The sequence below is a fragment of the Lichtheimia ornata genome (assembly GCF_029851405.1).
Source record: "Lichtheimia ornata isolate CBS 291.66 chromosome Unknown scaffold00034, whole genome shotgun sequence".
Taxonomy (NCBI): domain Eukaryota; kingdom Fungi; phylum Mucoromycota; class Mucoromycetes; order Mucorales; family Lichtheimiaceae; genus Lichtheimia; species Lichtheimia ornata.
The window spans coordinates 274438-295036 of record NW_026695354.1 but is presented as its reverse complement, the minus strand read 5'-3'; the positions used below and the strand labels follow the sequence as shown (position 1 = coordinate 295036).

General features: G+C 43.6%; 8 protein-coding genes across 8 annotated transcripts; 5 read left to right on the top strand and 3 right to left on the bottom strand.

The window, feature by feature from the left end:
- Nucleotides 1-398: 398 nt before the first annotated feature.
- Nucleotides 399-2257, top strand: O0I10_007231 (uncharacterized protein; the record flags this gene model as incomplete). Its single annotated transcript, XM_058487249.1, has 7 exons — nt 399-453; nt 523-624; nt 687-1451; nt 1504-1731; nt 1785-1999; nt 2067-2150; nt 2225-2257. 7 exons carry the CDS (start codon nt 399-401, stop codon nt 2255-2257), a joined length of 1482 nt encoding a protein of 493 aa, XP_058342064.1.
- Nucleotides 2258-2631: 374 nt separating this feature from the next.
- Nucleotides 2632-3399, top strand: O0I10_007230 (40S ribosomal protein S15; the record flags this gene model as incomplete). Its single annotated transcript, XM_058487248.1, has 4 exons — nt 2632-2634; nt 2816-2911; nt 2991-3253; nt 3321-3399. 4 exons carry the CDS (start codon nt 2632-2634, stop codon nt 3397-3399), a joined length of 441 nt encoding a protein of 146 aa, XP_058342063.1.
- Nucleotides 3400-3463: 64 nt separating this feature from the next.
- O0I10_007229 (uncharacterized protein) lies at nt 3464-5353 on the bottom strand (the record flags this gene model as incomplete). Its single annotated transcript, XM_058487247.1, has 7 exons — nt 3464-3592; nt 3646-4220; nt 4286-4625; nt 4684-4764; nt 4822-4961; nt 5025-5200; nt 5262-5353. The coding sequence occupies 7 exons, from the start codon at nt 5351-5353 to the stop codon at nt 3464-3466; spliced, it is 1533 nt and encodes a 510-aa protein (XP_058342062.1).
- Nucleotides 5354-6805: 1452 nt separating this feature from the next.
- Nucleotides 6806-8263, top strand: O0I10_007228 (uncharacterized protein; the record flags this gene model as incomplete). The annotated part of the gene is made up of 9 exons (XM_058487246.1): nt 6806-6814; nt 6898-7043; nt 7154-7235; nt 7294-7422; nt 7477-7600; nt 7674-7719; nt 7794-7945; nt 8011-8078; nt 8135-8263. The coding sequence occupies 9 exons, from the start codon at nt 6806-6808 to the stop codon at nt 8261-8263; spliced, it is 885 nt and encodes a 294-aa protein (XP_058342061.1).
- A 968-nt stretch (nt 8264-9231) lies between these two features.
- O0I10_007227 (uncharacterized protein) lies at nt 9232-11041 on the top strand (the record flags this gene model as incomplete). Its single annotated transcript, XM_058487245.1, has 4 exons — nt 9232-9384; nt 9444-9803; nt 9952-10323; nt 10385-11041. The coding sequence occupies 4 exons, from the start codon at nt 9232-9234 to the stop codon at nt 11039-11041; spliced, it is 1542 nt and encodes a 513-aa protein (XP_058342060.1).
- A 1028-nt stretch (nt 11042-12069) lies between these two features.
- On the bottom strand, nt 12070-12582 carry O0I10_007226 (uncharacterized protein; the record flags this gene model as incomplete). The annotated part of the gene is made up of 1 exon (XM_058487244.1): nt 12070-12582. One exon carries the CDS (start codon nt 12580-12582, stop codon nt 12070-12072), a length of 513 nt encoding a protein of 170 aa, XP_058342059.1.
- Nucleotides 12583-13314: 732 nt separating this feature from the next.
- Nucleotides 13315-14471, bottom strand: O0I10_007225 (uncharacterized protein; the record flags this gene model as incomplete). The annotated part of the gene is made up of 6 exons (XM_058487243.1): nt 13315-13346; nt 13412-13580; nt 13641-14112; nt 14180-14200; nt 14261-14334; nt 14400-14471. 6 exons carry the CDS (start codon nt 14469-14471, stop codon nt 13315-13317), a joined length of 840 nt encoding a protein of 279 aa, XP_058342058.1.
- Nucleotides 14472-17259: 2788 nt separating this feature from the next.
- On the top strand, nt 17260-20467 carry O0I10_007224 (uncharacterized protein; the record flags this gene model as incomplete). The annotated part of the gene is made up of 9 exons (XM_058487242.1): nt 17260-17497; nt 17565-17864; nt 17940-18095; nt 18157-18933; nt 18991-19307; nt 19373-19474; nt 19530-19604; nt 19656-20169; nt 20226-20467. 9 exons carry the CDS (start codon nt 17260-17262, stop codon nt 20465-20467), a joined length of 2721 nt encoding a protein of 906 aa, XP_058342057.1.
- Between the last annotated feature and the right edge of the window lie 132 nt (nt 20468-20599).

Here is a 20599-nt window from a genome sequence, read left to right as displayed (position 1 = left end):
CTCTTTTTGCTTTAAGGTGGCGAGTCGTTCAAATGATATCTCGGCTGTGCAGAAACTTTATTAAAGAGAAACGCCAAACATGAGCAACACTATAGGGCCGGAACTTCCCTTGAGCTTTTTTCCCCTTGTGACGGTGTGTGTGTAGCGCACACCATACACACACACACATACAGGTTCTTGTGTTTCCGTTGCATTTCTGGATGCAAAGTGTGCATGTCACGCGTAACGTCCGAGATTGAGCAAATCAGGATTGTTTGTAAAAGGGTCGCTTGTTATGTGACACAAAGCTGCAGGATAGAGAGTGCAACCGTGGGAGACCACCTATTGCTGCATATATAAAGATCCTCAACATGGCATCCTTTTGTTTCAGATAATACGCTTCCTTTCTACTTGTAAAAATGACTGCTGAATTTGCTACTCACGCTACTACTCCCAAAGGCGACAAGATCACCTGTAAGCATACATACATATATAACATCCACCTCCACGCTTGACATCATATTGATGATCATCATCCTTTAGTCAACACTGGTTTATTTATCAACAACGAATTCGTCGCTGGTGACGAGACCATTGATAGCGTCAACCCCACCACTGGTGAAGTGATTGCTGCTGTTCAAGCTGGTAAGTCAATGATTGGTCAACATAAGGAGACGTCATGATGATGATTAAAACGCGTATAATAGCTGGAGAAACTCAAGTCAATGCTGCTGTGGATGCTGCGGAAAAGGCATTCCGTCAAGTATGGAGCAAGACACCAGGCCGTGATCGAGCAAAGCTTATGTACAAGTTGGCTGATCTTGTTGATCAACATTTGGAAGAATTGGCCAAGCTCGAAACCCTTGATAATGGCAAAGGCATTGCCTTTTCGCGTGGATACGATGTTCCCGAACTTGCAAAGTCGATTCGTTACTTTGCTGGTTATGCTGACAAGGTGCATGGCAAGGTGATGGAAACAGAAGGCAAATTGTCATACACGCGTCATGAACCCATTGGCGTATGTGCAGCTATCATTCCTTGGAACTTTCCTCTTATGATGGTTGGCTGGAAGCTTGGTCCTGCTTTGTGTACTGGCAACACGATTGTTATCAAGACATCCGAAATCACACCCTTGTCGGCTCTCAAGCTTGCAGAGCTGGTGGTGGAAGCTGGCTTCCCTCCTGGTGTCGTCAACTTTATCACAGGCTATGGTCCTATCGCTGGTGACAAGTTGGCACGTCATCCAAAGGTCGGCAAGGTTGCATTCACTGGAAGCACAGCTGTGGGTCGTATGGTAATGAAGGCTGCTGCCGAATCCAACCTCAAAAAGGTCACCTTGGAACTTGGTGGCAAATCCCCCAACATTATCTTTGATGATGCCGATCTCGACCAAGCTGTTGCATGGGCACACAAGGGTATCTTTTTCAACCATGGCCAATGCTGCTGTGCTGGATCTCGTGTTTATGTCCAAGGTAAATAGTGATTCCCTTTTGCAAATAATGAATGCTCATCATCTTTTATTAGAGGGCATCTATGACAAGTTCCTTCAACGCTTCAAGGAGTACACTAGCCAAACCAAGGTGGGCGATCCATTTGCAGAAGACACCTTCCAAGGACCACAAGTATCCAAGGTTCAATTTGATCGTATCATGAACTACATTGAACAAGGCAAAAAGGAAGGAGCTACTTGCTTCATGGGTGGCAATCGCCTTGGTGATAAGGGTTATTTCATCGAACCCACTGTTTTCACTGGTTTGTAAAAAGATTGACCTATGTGCTTACATGTACTCATGCTTTCCTTTTAGATGTCAAGGAGGATATGGTTGTCGTGAAGGATGAAATCTTTGGCCCTGTTGTGGTTGTTTCCAAGTTCAAGACCATTGACGAAGTCGTTGAGAAGGCTAACAACAGCACCTATGGTCTTGCTGCTGCCGTTTTCACTAGCAACATCACCACTTCCATTAGCGTTGCCAATCAACTCGAGGCTGGTACTGTGTGGATTAACTGCTACAACGAGTTGGTAAGTGGGATGGATTTGTTGTTAGGATGATGATGAGAAGGAATATTGATTTTGGGATGTGGCTCAGGATTACAATACGCCATTTGGTGGTTACAAGCAAAGTGGTATCGGTCGTGAGAATGGCGAATATGCCTTGGATAACTACTATCAGGTGAGTCTCCTCCGTGGGAATGTTTATGGCTACCTATGTATCGTATTGTTTACTGAAACAAACCATTTTATCAGGTCAAGGCAGTCAAGATCAATGTTGGCTTGTAAAAATGTTGGGGTTATCTCTCTCACTCTCACACACATATCTTTGCATATATCATGCATGCTATTGCTCTCCTTAGCAGCATACCAAAATGATTGTCTTTTGAAAAATAAAGCATGCGAAAACATGTATATATCAAAAAAAGAAGGGATGATGTGAATTTATCGAATAAGGTCATTTGCTTTATGTATGAAAGGATTAAAAGCTATATGTGGATTACGTGGATAAAGAGGCTACCTTCATTCATGGTATCATGGATACGTAAATTGGGCCAACGGTTGCCACGTGACGTGCCGGATCGCACACGATGCGCTCTCGTGAAACTCCTCTGGTCCTTGCAACCCAGGCATAATCCTTCCTTTTACGTCCACCTTAAGCAATGGTAAGTGAACATGATCCTTACTCATCCAACATCCTTCATATGTATCCTGCTCTTGATGTATACGTTTCGATATCGATGATAGAGAAAAACGGATCGATGGATGGATGGATGAATGGATGGATAAACCAAAGACAATGGACCCATTCACATACTGACCTTGACATTGCAATCGTACCAACAGGCTGATCAAGTCCAGCAAACCAGAAAGAGAACTTTCCGCAAGTTTAGCTACCGTGGTGTCGATTTAGATCAACTTCTTGATCTTTCCTCTGAGCAGGTACGCCACTTGGCGATACTAGGCAGAGCATAGGGAAACAAGAGAGAGTGAAAAACACGCATTCTTATATATCTACCAGTTTATGGAGCTCGTTCACGCCCGTGCTCGTAGAAGATTCCAACGTGGTCTCAAGCGTAAGCCCATGGGTCTTATCAAGAAGCTTCGCAAGGCCAAGAAGGAGGCTGCTGCTGATGAGAAGCCCGCTGTTGTCAAGACCCATCTTCGTGATATGATCATTGTCCCTGAGATGATCGGCTCTGTTGTTGGTATCTACAACGGTAAGACCTTCAACCAAGTTGAAATCAAGCCCGAGATGGTTGGCCACTACCTTGCCGAATTCTCGTAAGTTGAAAAAAGGATGAAGGTTTGGATTTGAGAGGATAGGATATTGATGATGTGCATAATACAGCATCTCTTACAAGCCCGTTCGTCACGGTCGTCCCGGTATTGGTGCCACCCACTCTTCTCGTTTCGTCCCTCTCAAGTAAACGATACACATTTACATTTGGGAAGAAGAATAAATGCATTGTCACTAAAAGAGGCAATCACGCTTTATTGTTGGTACTTCATTATCATTGGGGAGCTTTCATTTGATTCATTCAACCATTCTTTGAACTTGGTGACCATAAATTGATGCAACTCCTTGATCTCATCGGATGTGCTATTTGTCGTGAAAAAGTCCTATGCATATACAATGTGAGAATGACAACAGGGCTATGTAGGATTGAACTTACCCAATGATGCACCGATTCTGACAACACTTGAAAGTGAGCATTATCATGCCAATGCGTACGATCGGGAGCGTCATCACTATTAACAGAAAGTGTGCGCCATGGATCCCATTCACCATCAAGCCAAATGGTTCGTGATAATCGAAGATGCCATCCTTCGTATTCTTTGTTGATGCGGCGCCATTCAGGGCGGAAAGGAACATTGTGCTCGCCAAACAAGAATGGGCATTGGCGTTGATACCAGTCCGTGGTGAGCTTACGTGATACCATGGATGGGTGCCAGATGGGCTTTGCGGTTTGCCAATAAGCGTATTCAGTGCAAATTTGCCAAAACCAAGCACGGAAGGGAGCTTTGGTGTCCATGTACATTTCGGATCGAGGATCATGCGTATCCAAACATGCGTTAATGGAAGGTGCATCCTTGCATGTGGTATTCACCAAATTGGCAATGTAGTTGCCATATGCTTCAACACGCTCATGCAAGCTGTTCTTGCCTTCAAAGATAGTACAAAATTCATCAACAAATGGATTCTCAGTGGGTGTCATCTCTTGCCAAAGTCCAAGTGGGAACGATAGTGCTGTAAACGTAATAGCATGATTAGCAACAAGTAATAAGAACAGCGGATGGTATCGTATAGCTCACTTTCTGCAAAGTCATCATCGTGCGCGAGATCCTGTAATCCAAATGTTTCTTTCATACGTTGCTTTGGTTCGCTGAAAGGGCTGAAAATAATATGATCAACGTAGCGTACAACCTGCTGAATGGATGAAACACAATGCGTGGGGGCGTAACGGCGAATGGTTTCAAAATATTGATGAAAGTTGTATCGCATTTCAACGGGTGCCGATGATGGCACAGCTGCAAAAACAATATCAGGGTATCGATAACGCATCCATGCAGCGAGGTTTCCGCTGTAGCTGCCACCATACACGATCCATTTGGTCTCTGGAGCAGGTGGAAGGTCCACATCCAAGTTTGGCAACTATGACAATGATGAATGGTTATGCTGCTGCACACATAACGATCATGCTATTGCTTACTTTAATCTCGCGAATGATGGTGGCCATATCCTCTAGTGCTTGATCGGTATTGAGTGTGCGTAAATTCTCTGCTGAATAATCCTAAAGGCTCATGGTTGGCGTGGGTCACGTTTATGTATGTGTGCATGTCATACATACCTCCGCAACCATCGATTCACCATAACACCGATGTTCCATAACAATGACGATACCATTCAACTCCTCAGCAAGCATAGCCATGGAAGAGTTGGTGACATAGCCAGCACGCCAATCAGCTGGAAGCTCACCAGCATTATACACTATACGAAATGAATGAAAAAGTCAATGACTTTGCTGCATGAATACATGTATGTGCCACTTACAAATGACGGGACCTCCAGGTTGATACCAATCGGTATTCGCCCAATATCGATGCTTGAAGGTACCAGCTGAAGGGTCGGTGTGATCAATAGGCTGATCAAAGTAAAATGGCCCGTACTTTGCATCCACTTGTTCAAAGGTTTGCATAGCAAGTTCATGCTTTTGCTGGTCGAGACGCCTGAAAATGTATGTAAAAGTGGTGTTAGCTTTGATATTAAATGAGCGTGTATATACCTTACCATTTCAAATACCAGCCCGGTCGATTCAAGTTGGCGTGACAAAGCCATGCGTTGGCTATAAGGAACAGCACCACTGACAATATTACGCGCATCCGTATAGCGTCAGGGGAAAGAGGAACGAAGAAAGTGTGTGAAAAGAAGTTGCAAACTCGGAAAAAGGAATTTATTGTCGCTTTTAGAAGTAGAATGATCGGGCGCTGTTTGAAATGCATACAATTCGCCGGGGCACGCTATACGCAGCTTGCATGGATAATCATCTAGCAGAGATAGATTTATCAATTGGTGATGTTAAAGCTGCTTTGACCAGATATCCTAAGATAGTTGGATACGCTATCATTCAAACAATCACGATCTCCTCTTCTTTTGTGTTGATGCCCACTTCCATACAACAAGCCGCCGTCAACATTGCTCTGCATTACAAGAGCGCTAAAAATGTGATGCTCTATCATCAATTGGTGCCTGCGATACACAGCAATGTGGCCCCATCAGCTTCTTTTACGCATACTGCATTTGCCATCATCCCTTATCAATGACATGATCATGCACATTCAATGGAGCCATATGCCTCAAAGCGCTATAATGATACGACACAGTGATAGTAGCCTACCTATTGTACAGCATTAGCAGGTTCAAACACGAGGTCATTGACACGTTAATATACCCAATCTAACCCCATAATGCCAATCACCTTGATATTGACGTAGTTGTTGATGATAAGAAAATCATTGGATACCATTACCTTTATAACGAACCAACACACAATTGACGATGACATAGGATGAATGGGGATGCTATGTATGTACGACATCAAAAGAACAAGGTCAACAACTGAGAGTTACTACGCACTCACCATTAAGACATCATTGATATGGATCGACAACAAGATGTGAAGACGTGTATCTCTTGGGTCTTGTTCCAATCATTTGGGGAGTCATCCTTGACAATCAAACAAAGCCTAGCGGGTTCAAGCAATGGCTTTACCACCAATATGGCTTCTTGACCACAATAAAAATGGGATGCAAATCACATGTGGTTTTATTTATACGTATCTTTGGTGGCAAAGGGGAAAGGGAGATACCGACATTCGCAAGCATTCATTGTTAGGGGTTGAGAAACTCATTTAATGGTATTGTTCATTATCAGGGGGACTGTGAATGACAAACAATCAATGCAATCAGCTGATTTTTGGGTCCATTGTTGCTATGGCAGTGGCGGTGGTGATGGTGATGATGATGTTGGGGTAATATGTAAGTAGAGGAGGAGTCCTGTCAAGCACTGCATTCAATGCACGTGTTATGTTGATCCCTGCGTATTCTTCTTGTCATGGTGCAACCTTGTCAATGTTGAACAAGCATGAAGATGGGTCCTGGTTGTCAAGAAAGAAAGAATAAGGAAAGCGATGCCATATCAACAAACAATGGTAACAAGAGAGAGAGAAAGAGGACGACGCCGGGGTTGCGATGGTTTAGCCTCAGCGGATGGTTGCAGAGAGATCCGAGGGCATAACTTACTTTCTATTCTTTTCTTTCGTCCTCCTCACCGTCATGGACCAGGTACACCAATCGATGCCACCATCGTTTCCATTATGCACCTTGCTCCCGATCCTTTGTCTCTCCATGCTTATCCAAGCCCATAGATTGCTTCATCACAGTGGGTGTTCACTACACAAGAGTTACAGCACCTCCCTTCCATCGTTGCGGGTGGTCTGACGGTGAATGAAGAACGACGACGTCGATTAGCCGGGTGTACGTTCATTCACAGCATTGGGTCTCGACTCGAGGTGTAAGGATTGTGCGATCCACAAAGAAAAAGTGTGGGAGTGTGTGTGTGTGTGTGTGTGCGTATGTGTGTGTATCTTGACGCTCACTTGTTGTTTTTCCACTTGACGATAGACCCCTGTTGACTATTGCTACAGCCATGACCTATTTCCATCGATTCTACACGCGCCATTCCTTTACACATTATCGATTTGAAGTACGTATACAATTGATGGTGCAATGGATGAGTAATAACAGGTTGCTTCTTTTTATAGGTGGTTGCCGCGACATGTGTCTATCTTGCATGCAAAGTGGAGGAATCTATGCGCAAAATCAAGGATGTGGTGGCTGCCAGCTTATTACACATGCATAGCCGAGAAAATCACGAAGATGAAATGGCAAAGGTATGAAAAGACCACCAAAAGTGAATTGCGTGTCATTAAACAAAGTGGTTGTAGCTGTTTCATGCATTGAGAGATGCCATCATTCAGTATGAATTTATCGTCGTCGAAACGCTATGCTTTGATTTCGCCATTGATCATCCCCATCAAGCATTACTCGATCTTTTGGATGAATTAGAAGGTAAAGGCAGGCAACATCGGGATTAAGATATACCATACATGAATTTAATGCTTCTCCGCTTGGACACTTGTAGCATCAGAACGTATCGCTCAAGCAGCATGGAGTTTTGCAAATGACAGGTAATGGATCCAATGTCATATCATACACACACACACGCACACATGCACATACACGATCTGATGGGTTTCACCAGCATGCGCTTGGTATTATGCTTATCACACGAACCACGCCATATTGCTGCGGCATGTATACTATTGGCTTATCGACTCCACCGGCAAGATATCCCTGAAATCGATGATTCAAGCTTGATGGTGCTTATAGAAGATCGTTTCGAGACATTGGATGGTAAGGGGAAATCAATCGTGTATTGAGCTAAATTTTGCAATGGGGCTAATCAATACATATCTTAGCTATTATACAAGAGATTATGCATGGACGCACATTACAACAACAATTGGAACGGCGGAACAGGAGACGGGTGAGTAAAAGCGATGAATGTGTGATATATATACAATTCTTATCAAGGAATTTTAGAGCACGGCCGATTCACCCGCAACATCTTCAGGAAGCAACCGAGCTCGTGGGTCGATCGTTTCCGCAAATGGCCACCGGATAGACAGGGAGAGAGCGAGCAACATGGGATCTTCGGCGTTACAGAGCTAATAGGTGCTGGTAACTATATATTTACATCGACGCGTATCCACCTCCTTTCCCTAATTTACTGCACACACACAACACAAACAATCCATACACTTACATATTCACGCACAACTGATTATTTCTTAACATCATTCAAGCTACCCTGACACCCTACCGATACCTATCTTCTGATCGCCGTAAAAGTTGTACCATAATGTTTCCTTTCTTTTTTCTTTATATATTTTGTTTATACTTCATGTTGGGTTGCTTGTCACGAATATACCTGATGTTCTATATCAAATGTGAAATGTGGGGATGATGAAACATCTGCACGGTTCTGTGGTGGTGTTGTACAATTCAGGTTTCGAGGAGAACGGGGCGGGGGGAAGGGGAATAAAAGATGCTACGAGATGGAGTGTTGAGAAAGAGAGAGCGATGAGCTGCGTGGCACTGATGTACATCACCATGCAGCAGCACTTTATGAATGCATTTCAGACTAAGCTAGTTTTCTTTTTCATTTCTGTGCACTCCACAAACACTCACACTCACACTCACCCCTTACAATACATCTCCTTCCCCTCCTGTAGGTTATCGCCGGGGCACTTTTTTATCTGCTACTGCAACTTCTCCTTAACCTTATAAAAGAGAATCGTATTGGTATGTGGAATGAGAGCGCGAGAGCAATAGTAGCAGTAGCAATAGCTTATAGTGATACAACAAAGATGCAATACATAGTGGCAAAAAGATAGAAAGAGCGACAAGCACGAGCGGGATGTCCATGGAAGGTTGCCGTTTACCGATAATGAGCTGCAGTTTTGCTACCATATTTTGCCAGTGTGTGCAACCATGGAAATAAAGATGCGTCAATTACCCATCCATAACGACAATCATCCAACATTCTCTCTTTCTCTCTCTCTCTCTCTCTCTTTTTCTTTTCCTCTCCTTGATTCTTTGTATCTTTCTCTTCCCTTCCTTTTTCTCTCTTGTCAACAATGTCCCCGCCATATCCCACAGCGACAGCGCTGCCACCAACACCCCAAGGCACCCCTCGTAACTCATCCTCGTCATCTTCGGCACCGGGTCCACGATTCAGCGTCAACTCGAACCTCATGAACTATTCCATTCCAAAGAACAATGAACAACAGGTACGTGTTTATACAAAGTACATTCCAAAGACACACAACTAATGACTCGTGGTACATAGGAACAAGCCAACATTCCAGACGATGCCAGCTTTATGAAACGAGAAATACAGCAGGGCAATTCGAGTACACGTGCACGACAACTCGAGGCACAAATCGAGACGTTGACGCTGCAGAATGTGAAACTTCAACGCACCAATCGACTTTTAAAAGTGGATACAGACAACCTCGTCAAACAAAAGACACAGCCTTTAGAACAGACCATTCGTGAGCTGACATTGAGCAACGTACAACTACAACGAGCAACACGTTTATTACAACAAGAAGTGGAAGAAAAATCAGCTACTCTCGAGAATTTCAAGCGTGAGCAAATCATGCAAATGAAATCAGTGGGTCCTGAATACGAATATCTCGTTCAAATGGTAAATCTTTTGCATCGACAGGTAAATATGGAGCAAATCTCAAGGAGAGAAAGCGAGCAAGGGGAGTGCGAGTGTAAAGAAGAATGGGCGGGTTTACCAAAGAGGAGGGACAACGAAAATACTCATTGGGGAGAGAACCCATTTCTAGATCAGTGGTAATGCGACTTGCGATGATACCTGCTGCTTTACGTTACAACCTATCAATCAATCCACCATGGTCATGACCTTACCACCAGAAAACGAACAAGAAGATATGGAAGCACAACACATTTGCAGACCTGTGGTTCATTCATCCATATCGCAAGGATCCTATGCAATCGAACTTGAAAACAAGATCCTGCGTCTTGAGCAATTGATTGAGGAGTTGGATGCCGAGAAGGAGCAATTGTTACGTCAACAAGCATACAAAGATGCCGATGTGGAGACTCTCAAAAGGGAGTTGCGTCTCAAGGATGACATTGTGTCGCAGCTGGAAGGAGATTTTCTCAACCTTGAGGAGCAACTGGCATCTTTACAAAAGGTGAGATGATGGTGATTTGGTCTACTTTAGGAGAAAGCCATTGTTAATATGATCTTTTTAGGAGCTTGATGAACAACGTATCCATGGAAACGACTATCGTGAGGTGACCCGGTCAACGAGAAGAGAGAAGCCTATGCAGGATCCCAAACGACAATCACAATTGCTCATGGATACCAAACGGCGGTCATTGGCTATCAAAGACACAGATGCTTTGGAACGCATGTTACGAGGTGATCTGCAAGTTGAATCTGTAATGCAAAATCACCCGACAACGGAAGACGGCTCGGAAGATGAGGATGAAGAAGATGCAGCGAGTATTGAAACCGATAAAGATACCAACATGACAACGCCACCACGCGCATGCAGCCCTCAACAACAACATCACCATGAAGAAGACAATGAATATCACTACATGATGGAAAAACAACACGTTGAAGAAAAGCATCGTTTGGTCCAATCATTCTTAACATGTGGTGTGCTTCCATGTGCTTATCCAGCTCAACAAAATGCATCCTCATCAACATCATCAGCCAAGCACGAAGAACAAGCCAATGATCCTTTTGCACCTTTTACTTTGATGACTATCTTTTTGGGACTTGCTTCACAAATGGGAGTAACGGATGATTGGACACTTCCTATCACCTTGACGGTTTTGGTATCAGGATTCTTGTGGTCTGGTGCTGCAAAAGGCGTACAATTCAAGGTCAAGCTCAAGTAATGTACGATTGACAGCACAAGCTTACCAAAGGAGCACACTTTTTTTTGACAACGGCTCATCACCTCCTTTCCGCATCAACCCCCGATTATCTTTCTTTTGCCACCACCAACGCCGCCGCCTCTCCAATACTCGCTTTTACTCCTCCTCCTCTTCACCATCATTCTCCCCCTCTCCTTTGGATCCATGACTCCTTCCCTTTTTACCAACCCTTTATCCAACATTATCCCCCGCCCCATTAACCTACTGCATAGACGTCCTCGAACTTGTAGTTCATCTCTCTCCCCACCTTTGTAAATATTTTATTCATCTTTACCCTGGAATTTCCCCCATTCTGTACTCAATAACATCTTAATCTATTATTCATTTCATCATCGGTAATCAGTGCAGCTATGGTTCATGATATGCGGGTTGTATGTGTCATAGTAGTAGCATCATGCATTAAAAGCACCGACCACCACCACCATCACCATCACCACCGCACATCAACAACAAAGAAATTAAGGTTGTTACACAGCCCGTGATGATCGCATTTAGTGTTACCATGCTGAGTATGACATGAATTACATTTACATTTTGCTTTGAGTGCAGCGATTTGCGATAGCTAACTATGTACAAAGAGAGCGAAAGAAGTGTGAAGGGGAAAGTAGAGCATCTTGATGTAGTATTTTGCTGAGGGGTATTTTGTTCTTCATGGTCGTGCTTACGCTTTATCATGATGGAAGATGGAAGCAAGAGTTGAGGAAGGAAAGATGTAAGGACGTTTACGTATGAACTACCGCCGCATAAATAAGCGGTCACTCCGCTATGATCACCAATGTAATGAGATTTTCTACTATTGCTTGGCAGGCGTGTATGAACCTTGACGCTATCTTACTGTGGTGGTCGTACATTCATGAGATAGAATTTGCATATGTATATTAGGTGATTAACTTTATTATCTTCTGAATAAACGTACAAAAGTGGTTGATAGCGCTAGCCAAGGACAAAGAAAAGATAGCAATTGGCATCCTGCCATTTCAATAGCGAATTTACCATCCAATCTGGAAGGCGAGGCCGGCAATTGCCAGAGCCAATGCATAGAAGATGATGCTATAACCAAGGCGGATCAAGCGATGGCCAATGACAAGCTCCACAATTACGAAAAAGACAGTGAAAGCGAAGAAAATCCAGCTCAAAATGAAGACGCCACGAGTTGAGCCTCTGCTGTAGGTGTTGAGCACCAACACGGACAAGAGCATCAAGATGTTGTCGCGCAAAAGACGATGAGCACCCCAAACACGGCTAGCAATACCACCTGGAGCTCCACCACCAAAGCGATTCAAGAATCCAAAACGGCCCGATTTGGCTGCTGCAGCTTCTTCATCAGCGGTGGCAGGTGCTGCTGCACCTGTAGCATTGACGTTGGGAACGGCGTTGTAGGGATCACCAAAGGCATGACGAATGACATAGACGAAGCCCCAAAGCACCCATAAGGTTAAAAAGGCAATCCAGCTTGAGCGGATGTATCCGTCAGTAATGAAAGCACCGAAATCTTGAAACATGACGAAGATGTAATGTGTCGATTAAAAAAGAAGAAGAAAAAAAAACGCGTGCCACCCGCCATCACCATGCTCTCCAATTTATATGGAAAATGTTGAAGCGGGGGTTCTACTAAAACGTAGATCCATGAACAAGGGATGATGATGATGCTTGCATAGCAAGTTTCGGATATACAATGTAAAGTCATCATGATGACTATGCAATCACATGTCATTTCAACGCCTTGGATCACTTACAATGTGGGATTCGCACAAGATTGTTGATTGTTTACTGAAAGTGCTGATGGTCCATTTTGACTATCATGTTGTGTTGAACAATTACCCCCCAACCCTCGGTAAGATTAGCGTCATAAGGACAGCTATTGTATGTAATGCTAAGGTCTTAGCATGGCTAACAGCACAAACACAGGCAATAGCATGCCAGAAGCACGTACATCTATAAGCATGGGTGCATAGGGTGAACATGGGTTGCGACATGTAGTTGAGAGGCACCATGCTTGACATAGGTCTTGAACCCAATATCCAGAATTTTTCTGCCATCAACCTCGTACAATAACGCAAACCCCTGCCATCATGATCAATGCATAACCAAGCTCTTTTGTCATTGCGAGGTCATACCTTAAGTGCTGTGTCCTTCTACACTATTCTACCTCTCCCCCCATTGATACCATTAAAACGTTGATCAGTGTAGTCATCGAGTTTTATCATTGATCTGTTACAGGTCTATGTCAACTATTAAGTACTATCTGAATCATCTAATACAGGTACTACAAAATAACGTGTGAATGAAAAAGATGCGCATGGGTTGAGGTTGAACTTTGGGGAGGCTTACCATGCTGCTGCTGCCCGATACCAAGTCTTTTCTTGACACGTTCAGAGAACAAAATGAATTGCAAAACAATAACCGAATCGATCGAAAGTTGGATTGCACCGCAAATGATGAATTGAAGAGGTGAATGGGTATAAATAAAGTAGAAAAGCTTAAAGCTATCGCCAAAAAACTTTTAATGCATCACGTGAGTACGCATGATATGTCCTTCCTTTCTTGATAATATACATACCCAGCTACCAAGCACTAGAAAACTAAACCCAGCTGTGGAACGACGACGAAAGTTGGAAATGCATTGGGGTACGGGTAATGTGCTCTCGATACCAACGCTTACAAATCCAAGGACTTCAACGAATGCAGGGAAGCGGCCAAGAAGAAGATATAAAACGGCAACAAAGGTGGTGAATCCAAGCAAAAAGTTGATGTAATCAATGTAATGGTTCCAAGCCCAACATGACCGAATAAAGCGAGGCAATGGTATCATGGAGGATGAACGTTGTGTGCTAGTACCACCACCTCCACCAACAAGTTCTTCATCTTCTTCGTCGTCATATTCCACTGAAGACTGGTCATCCAAATTGCTGTACAAAGTCAAAGGACTCGGGTGATGGCGATAGCGAACGACGATTTCCAATAGCACAAGCATAGCAAGGATCATCACAATCGATTGAGCAAAAAGGGTCGTATCGAATCGTTTGCCAAACCTATAATAAGAAACCACATGTCAATCACTTGTTGTCGTTTCCTTAGCTGCATGAAGATGATATATACCAAAAGAATACACGAAGGATACTGTAATGATGATCAAATGAGTTAGTTTGACGCCATTTCTATTTGACAGCGGCTACTTACTTTGCGATCAAAAGAACGGCACATGTCATTGAGTTGAATCCGGCACTCGATTGCTTACGACGGATAATAAAATACTATACAGTTGGCAGGTCTTGGCATGAGCAAAAGTAAAAAGAGGGAGAGTCTGCATCTGATTTACCTGGTCAATGTAGCCCACGATGGGGCCTATTACCATCGCAACCGACAATGCTAGCTGTGCAAAGTCGGGCATTGAGAGAGAGAGAGAGAGAGAAGAGAGGAAGGTGTAGAAGAGTAGAAAGGGGTTTCACAGGAAGCGCTCAAAGTAAACCACAACTACGACAATTCCCGGAGCGCTTCTACTTTTGGATTCGCCGCTCATTTTGCCTTTTCGCATGACAAACATCATAACATTGCATGGACCAACTCACTCTGACCACTTTTTCATCATGAATAAATCCCATGACAATTATCTCTTACAAGGCGGGGTTGAATGTTGCCAAGACACACACGCGGTATCCATGGTGATGAAAAATCCTCCCTTTTATCATCTGCTACTTGTGCCGCTATGTAGCATGTTAATGACTAATATGGAAGTTTGCTACTATTTCATCATGCAATGAGTAGTCTTCATATGTGATGGCATACATTTGTACATGACAACATCATTTCATATGACATGTGTGTCGTCAATATTATCGATACCCCTGGATCATTACCCTCAATGATATCTCTCAATAAACGTTATCTCCATACATCATACGAGCTGCATTCATTTAATGCGAGGTATTGTATACATTACTAAGAGGAATATGTGCTATGGTGTGCGAAAAGACTTGTACTACATTCAACCGATTTCTGATCGACATGGATTTGATCTTTGTATTATGCATTCTTCTTCGTAATTGTTATGGATGGAATCCGCACCGGCATGGTCCTGGTCATAATGTTAGATACAGTACCAAATTACCAATCATAAAGTTCGTATGCTTACGGAGGGTTCTGCGACGATAGATGCGATGAATACAAATGAGACAGTTCGCTACTCAAAAAAAACCGTTATGAGCCTACACTTTGATTAACAATAGGTTACCTACCTCGATTTTCTCCATGCTGGCACGATCGACAATGAGGACAATAACCTAGCCAAGTAGTGTTAGAAGAACATTTAGAACACGCATTCTCACTAGTACACTCACCATGATTTCTTCCATGGGGGCATATACGGCGGTCTATGATATCCTTGTAAGTATCTTGTTTTGCTGATATGTACAAGAAGCAAATAGGCGATGTTCATTACAATCGGATGGGGTTTCATAGAAAGAGACTAGCGAATAGGAAGGCTTGGATGTTGACGTAGTGTTGAATTTTTCCCTGCGATAACCAAGCAATTCGAGCAATGTTGGCTTGGCTTGGAATGGCTCTTTATCTTTTGGTTAGCTTTCGGCAAACCTTGAGATGCATGGGCGTAAAGCGGGAGCAAAAATCTGCTCAAATCCAAAGGATCATCCCTGCCTTGAGTTTGGATATGATGCAACAACGGAGTTGACGTCTCGATGGCATGTACTTATGTCACCTACAAAGGAGTCCCCAAATCTCCCATCAGACTGAGGTTGCCTTTTACCTATAGATGATAGGTATTATACCTACCACAAAGGGTCTTTCGAGGAACACAACATCCAAAAGCCATTAGGCACCAATAATCAATGGCGTGAGCTACACAAATGAATGCATGAATACCCTCATTTTGGGAATCATATAGAGTCTATCCTTGAGACTTACCATCAAAAGCATTGATGATGGTATGCATACAAGTAGAAAGAAAGGGCGTATGGTAGTGCTGGTGACAACAGCCTTGTTTATATATGAGTTGGCGTGGGAATTGTTGTCATGATGGATCAAACTGATAGAGTGGCCAAGCATCTTGGGAATACAGAGACGAAGTGATGGAAAATCAACAGCCTGATACAACATGAACCAACATGCGGCTTTAATGGTGGTTTTTTGTAGGTGACAAAAGTATGTCCTCATTCTTGCGGATGCTGGCTAATGCATATTGGATCCATCATTGGTGTAGAAGTGAAAGATAATGAGCATAAACGAAGCCGACATACGCGTTGTGCCTGTCCTTATGCATTTCATGCACCAACGGTGTCGCACCAACTGCTAGTTACTATCCACCTTTCTCATTGGCCAGAGTTTTACTATTGAGTATTCTTATTCGTAGTTACCATTCTTCGATTTTATTGGCTTGAGCGGCCCCACCCACGCTATCCGTGCAGGCAATACGCAGTCCTTCCTCCGCCAAACACCCCGACACTTGAGGGAAAAAAAAACTATAAAAGAGGGAGTTGCCCGTGGCCCTTTGATTCTGTTTATCGAATCAAATTTTTACGAGTACATGCCACGATGTCGGTCTGTCATTTATTTGGCGGTGGCCTCACATTGCCAGGCTGGTCAATGACTAGCCGTGTACTCCAGAGAAGTGTTCTCCACCCGAAAGGGCGAAACGGTGCCTTTTTGTCATTCATTTGACTCGTGAGGTTCTGTGCCGACAGGGAACTATATTTCTCTCTCTCTCTTTCACACACAAAAAGAAAATGATATTTGAGTGACTACGGTTGCACATTATACTTGTTCTCATGAGCAAATTGTTTGCGTTTATGAATTGTGAAACAGTCGCCAACTCCTTGGAGGATTCCTGTTGCTGTTCCCAATCTACTTACTTTTTATACATACATGCAAGGGATGAATTGGAACAATGATGCTACTTGCATCAGGCTGTTTATTGTAATTGCATAATGGGGTTATCATAATGACTACAATTTAGACGTGGTAGTAGTAATAGCAACATGAGCAGCAGTAATAATGAGGGCCATCATGGGATGTATCCACTGCTTTTACGCCAAGAGGGTGGTCCATTATCATTCTTTTCCTTTCTTCCTTCCTTCTCCCACACATCTCCCTTTATCCCCTTTTGTGTTATCCTTCTCAAAGAGTTATCCATTGCTGTCAACACGCCTCATTGGTGAATCAACTTGATGGAAGTGGTCCAAGTGCAACCACGCGACTCGTATCTCCACTATATCTATGTCGGCACCAAAGACACCACGATCTGCTGGTCATTCACAACGAAGCGCAAGAGCATTGCCTTTGGATTGTATCGACGTCTTGGTCCTGCTCGCTTGCCATCGTCATCGGAATTCATCTTTCAAGCCCAACAAGAGCAACAGCAACGCCGTATTTCTGTGGCCGCTGAAACGTTTCCACACCAACAAGGTTTGACACTACTGTTGTGCATGGTTTAAGATGGATGGGCTATTGTATCTTACAGTATAAAGTATAGTGGTCGCACCAGCAACTGAACAACCATCATCACCACAGCAACAACAGCATAAGCGATCCAACAGCTTGAGCGAATACCCTAAATCATCAGGGCTACATCATTTACTTCACAGCAAAAAGATCACCAATGGCACACAAAGCCGAGGCAACAAAGGAGCCAAATCATCGATGGCATCCATCAAACTCAAGGAGCAAGAAGATCTCATTGAAGTGATACCCATTCAACATTGCACATCAGCCAATATCAAGGTGGAAGGCAATTACACGGTCAAAGTGCCTGGCAACTATATCCTCGTATTTGGTAAATAGGCTGTGGGAGAGGACATGTCACCTGTGGAATGAATGATTAACATGGGCTGCATGAACATGCATATAGATAACACATTTTCACGCAACACACCAAAGATACTCAGTTTCTCGGTTGCTTTGATTGATCCGAATACCACTCATCCTCGATTGTCGTTTGATGATGAACCTCCCAATTACATCGTTTCAGGATGGCTGTTGAAAAAGAAACGGAAAAAGCTACAAGGTAACATGGGGAATAGGGTAAACATGAGATCATTCTATGTATAATTGACTCAAGTCATTAGGATGGGCAAGACGATGGTTTCAATTATCAGCATCTGGGGTACTTTCCTATTCGACCTCCCCTGCCAGTGTCACGCGAGGCTCCATCCAGATCCTTGTCGCTACCATCTCCATTAATCCATTGCAACGACTTATCCACATTGATTCAGGCACCATGCTTTATCATCTCAAGACGTTGAATGCCGAGGATCAAGCCAAATGGACCAATGCTTTACGTGAATTTCGCATGCTTCCTAACAGCAACAACAATGAGGAGCAGCAACAGCAGTATCCTCTTCAGCATCCAACGGATCCTTCTTCTTGCATGCTGCCACCCACACCAACATTTGAAAAGGAGGATCATGGTCTACGCCATTATTTGAAAGAGGGATCTGAAACGACAACACAATTAATGGCTGACATGGAAGCGTATCTACATCGCATTGATCAGCTGGTTGCTCAGCTTGGATTATCGACCGCACATTTGGCACCAGAGAGGAAGCACATTATGGACATCATGGGTTATCAAAAGGACCTTTGGCATAAAGCAATGCGTTATTGTGATGAGGAACAAGCATCCTCGACAAAGCAACCCGAAACGCATTTGACCTTGCCGCCACCACGACGCGAACTCAGTCCTTTTATCCACCACAGCAACGCTTCTTGGAGAGGATCCGCCATATCAGACCAGTACTTTGATGCCGAAGAGATCTTGTTGAGTGATGATGATGAAGAGGATGAATCGCCTGTCGTGGTGGATGATACGGATGATGACGATGATGAAGATTATGATGATGATGGTATGTAAGTTTGAGGATGGATTTTACAAGGTGACATACCCCTCATGGTGTATGTAGATCATCGTTTATCACCCTTGGGGATCATGCATCAAACATGTCAACGCCGTCAAATTCTTCCTTCACCCGTTGCAAGTGCCGAGATATCAGCATTATCAGTCATTCGCAAAAACGTGGGCAAAGACCTATCCACCATTTCAATGCCAATCAGCATGAACGAACCTTTGAGCCTGTTACAGAGAGCATGTGAAGAATTGGAATACTCGGAACTCTTGGATAAGGCTTCTACCATGTCCAACTCCATGGATCGTCTTTTGCATGTGGCTGTCTTTGCAGTCTCAGGCTATGCTTCTTCACAACATCGTGTGGGTCGTAAGGTTTGTGAAAGACTATGCCACTTTTTGCAACAGCAAGCTGATACCAACACTGTACATACATGTAGCCTTTCAATCCAATGATGAATGAAACATACGAGAATATCCGACCTGATAAAGGCTTCCGTTTTATTGCTGAAAAAGTATCCCACAACCCTGTCATCATAGCGGTAAAGTATTATCCTCTTTGAAAAGCGTGTACGTACATACTCATCAATTATCCAGGCACATGCTGAATCGTCCAATTACAAGTACTGGCAATGTGTCAAGGTCCGAAGCAGGTTTTGGGGTAAATCCATGGTAAGTAAAAAGGTCGTTTATTATTGCATCCAGGGCCTAACGCTGTACTAGGAGTTGATCAATGAAGGGACCTTCCATGTCACATTGGCTGGGCATGACGACCACATTACCTATTCAAAACCATCGAGTTGGCTTCGCAACATGATCGCTGGCAACAAGTATTTGGAGCATGTGGGTGAAATGAAAGTGGTCAATCATGCGACGGGTGAGCACGTGGTGGTGACTTTTCGGGAGAATACGACGTCTACTGGCGGCTACTATTTGTTTGGTGGCTCATCATCACGACCCTCCAACGAAGTCATCATGACCGCTTATGATGCTCAAGGCAAAAAGTGTCGTCGCGTGGTTGGGAAATGGAATGACATGCTGGCTGAGGAGGTCAATATGGATCCCCAACATCTCTCAGTGCTATGGACTGCCACACCACCTACCATGAATGATCCATCAAAGTACTATGGATTCACCCAGTTTGCCATTGAACTCAATGAAATTACATCCATCGAACGAGATAAATTACCAAAGACCGATTCACGGTTACGTCCCGATTTGAGACTTTATGAAAAAGGTAGGTGGGATTGATAGATGGTTTTTCTTTCAATCCATGCTAACGTCGTTTTATAGGCCATGTTGAGGAAGCGGATCAAGAAAAAGTTCGTATTGAACAAAAACAACGAGAACGGCGTCGTGAACTTGAAATGGCTGGTGTGGAATGGAAGCCAAGGTGGTTCAAGCTTGAGCATGATCCATACGCTGAGACTCCTTTGACACCATCTCAAGAAGGGAGAACATGGCAATTTGTTGGAGAGTATTGGAAAGCAAGAGAATCAGGACAATGGCCTAAAGATCAATTTGACATTTGGTGATGATGATGATGATGACAAGGGTTGGTGTTGTGTATATGTGTTGCATGTTTTTCTTTTTTGTCTATACTACACAGATATATGTATAATCTCTCAGTATCCGCTAAAGTAATATTTTTGTACAGAATAAATCCT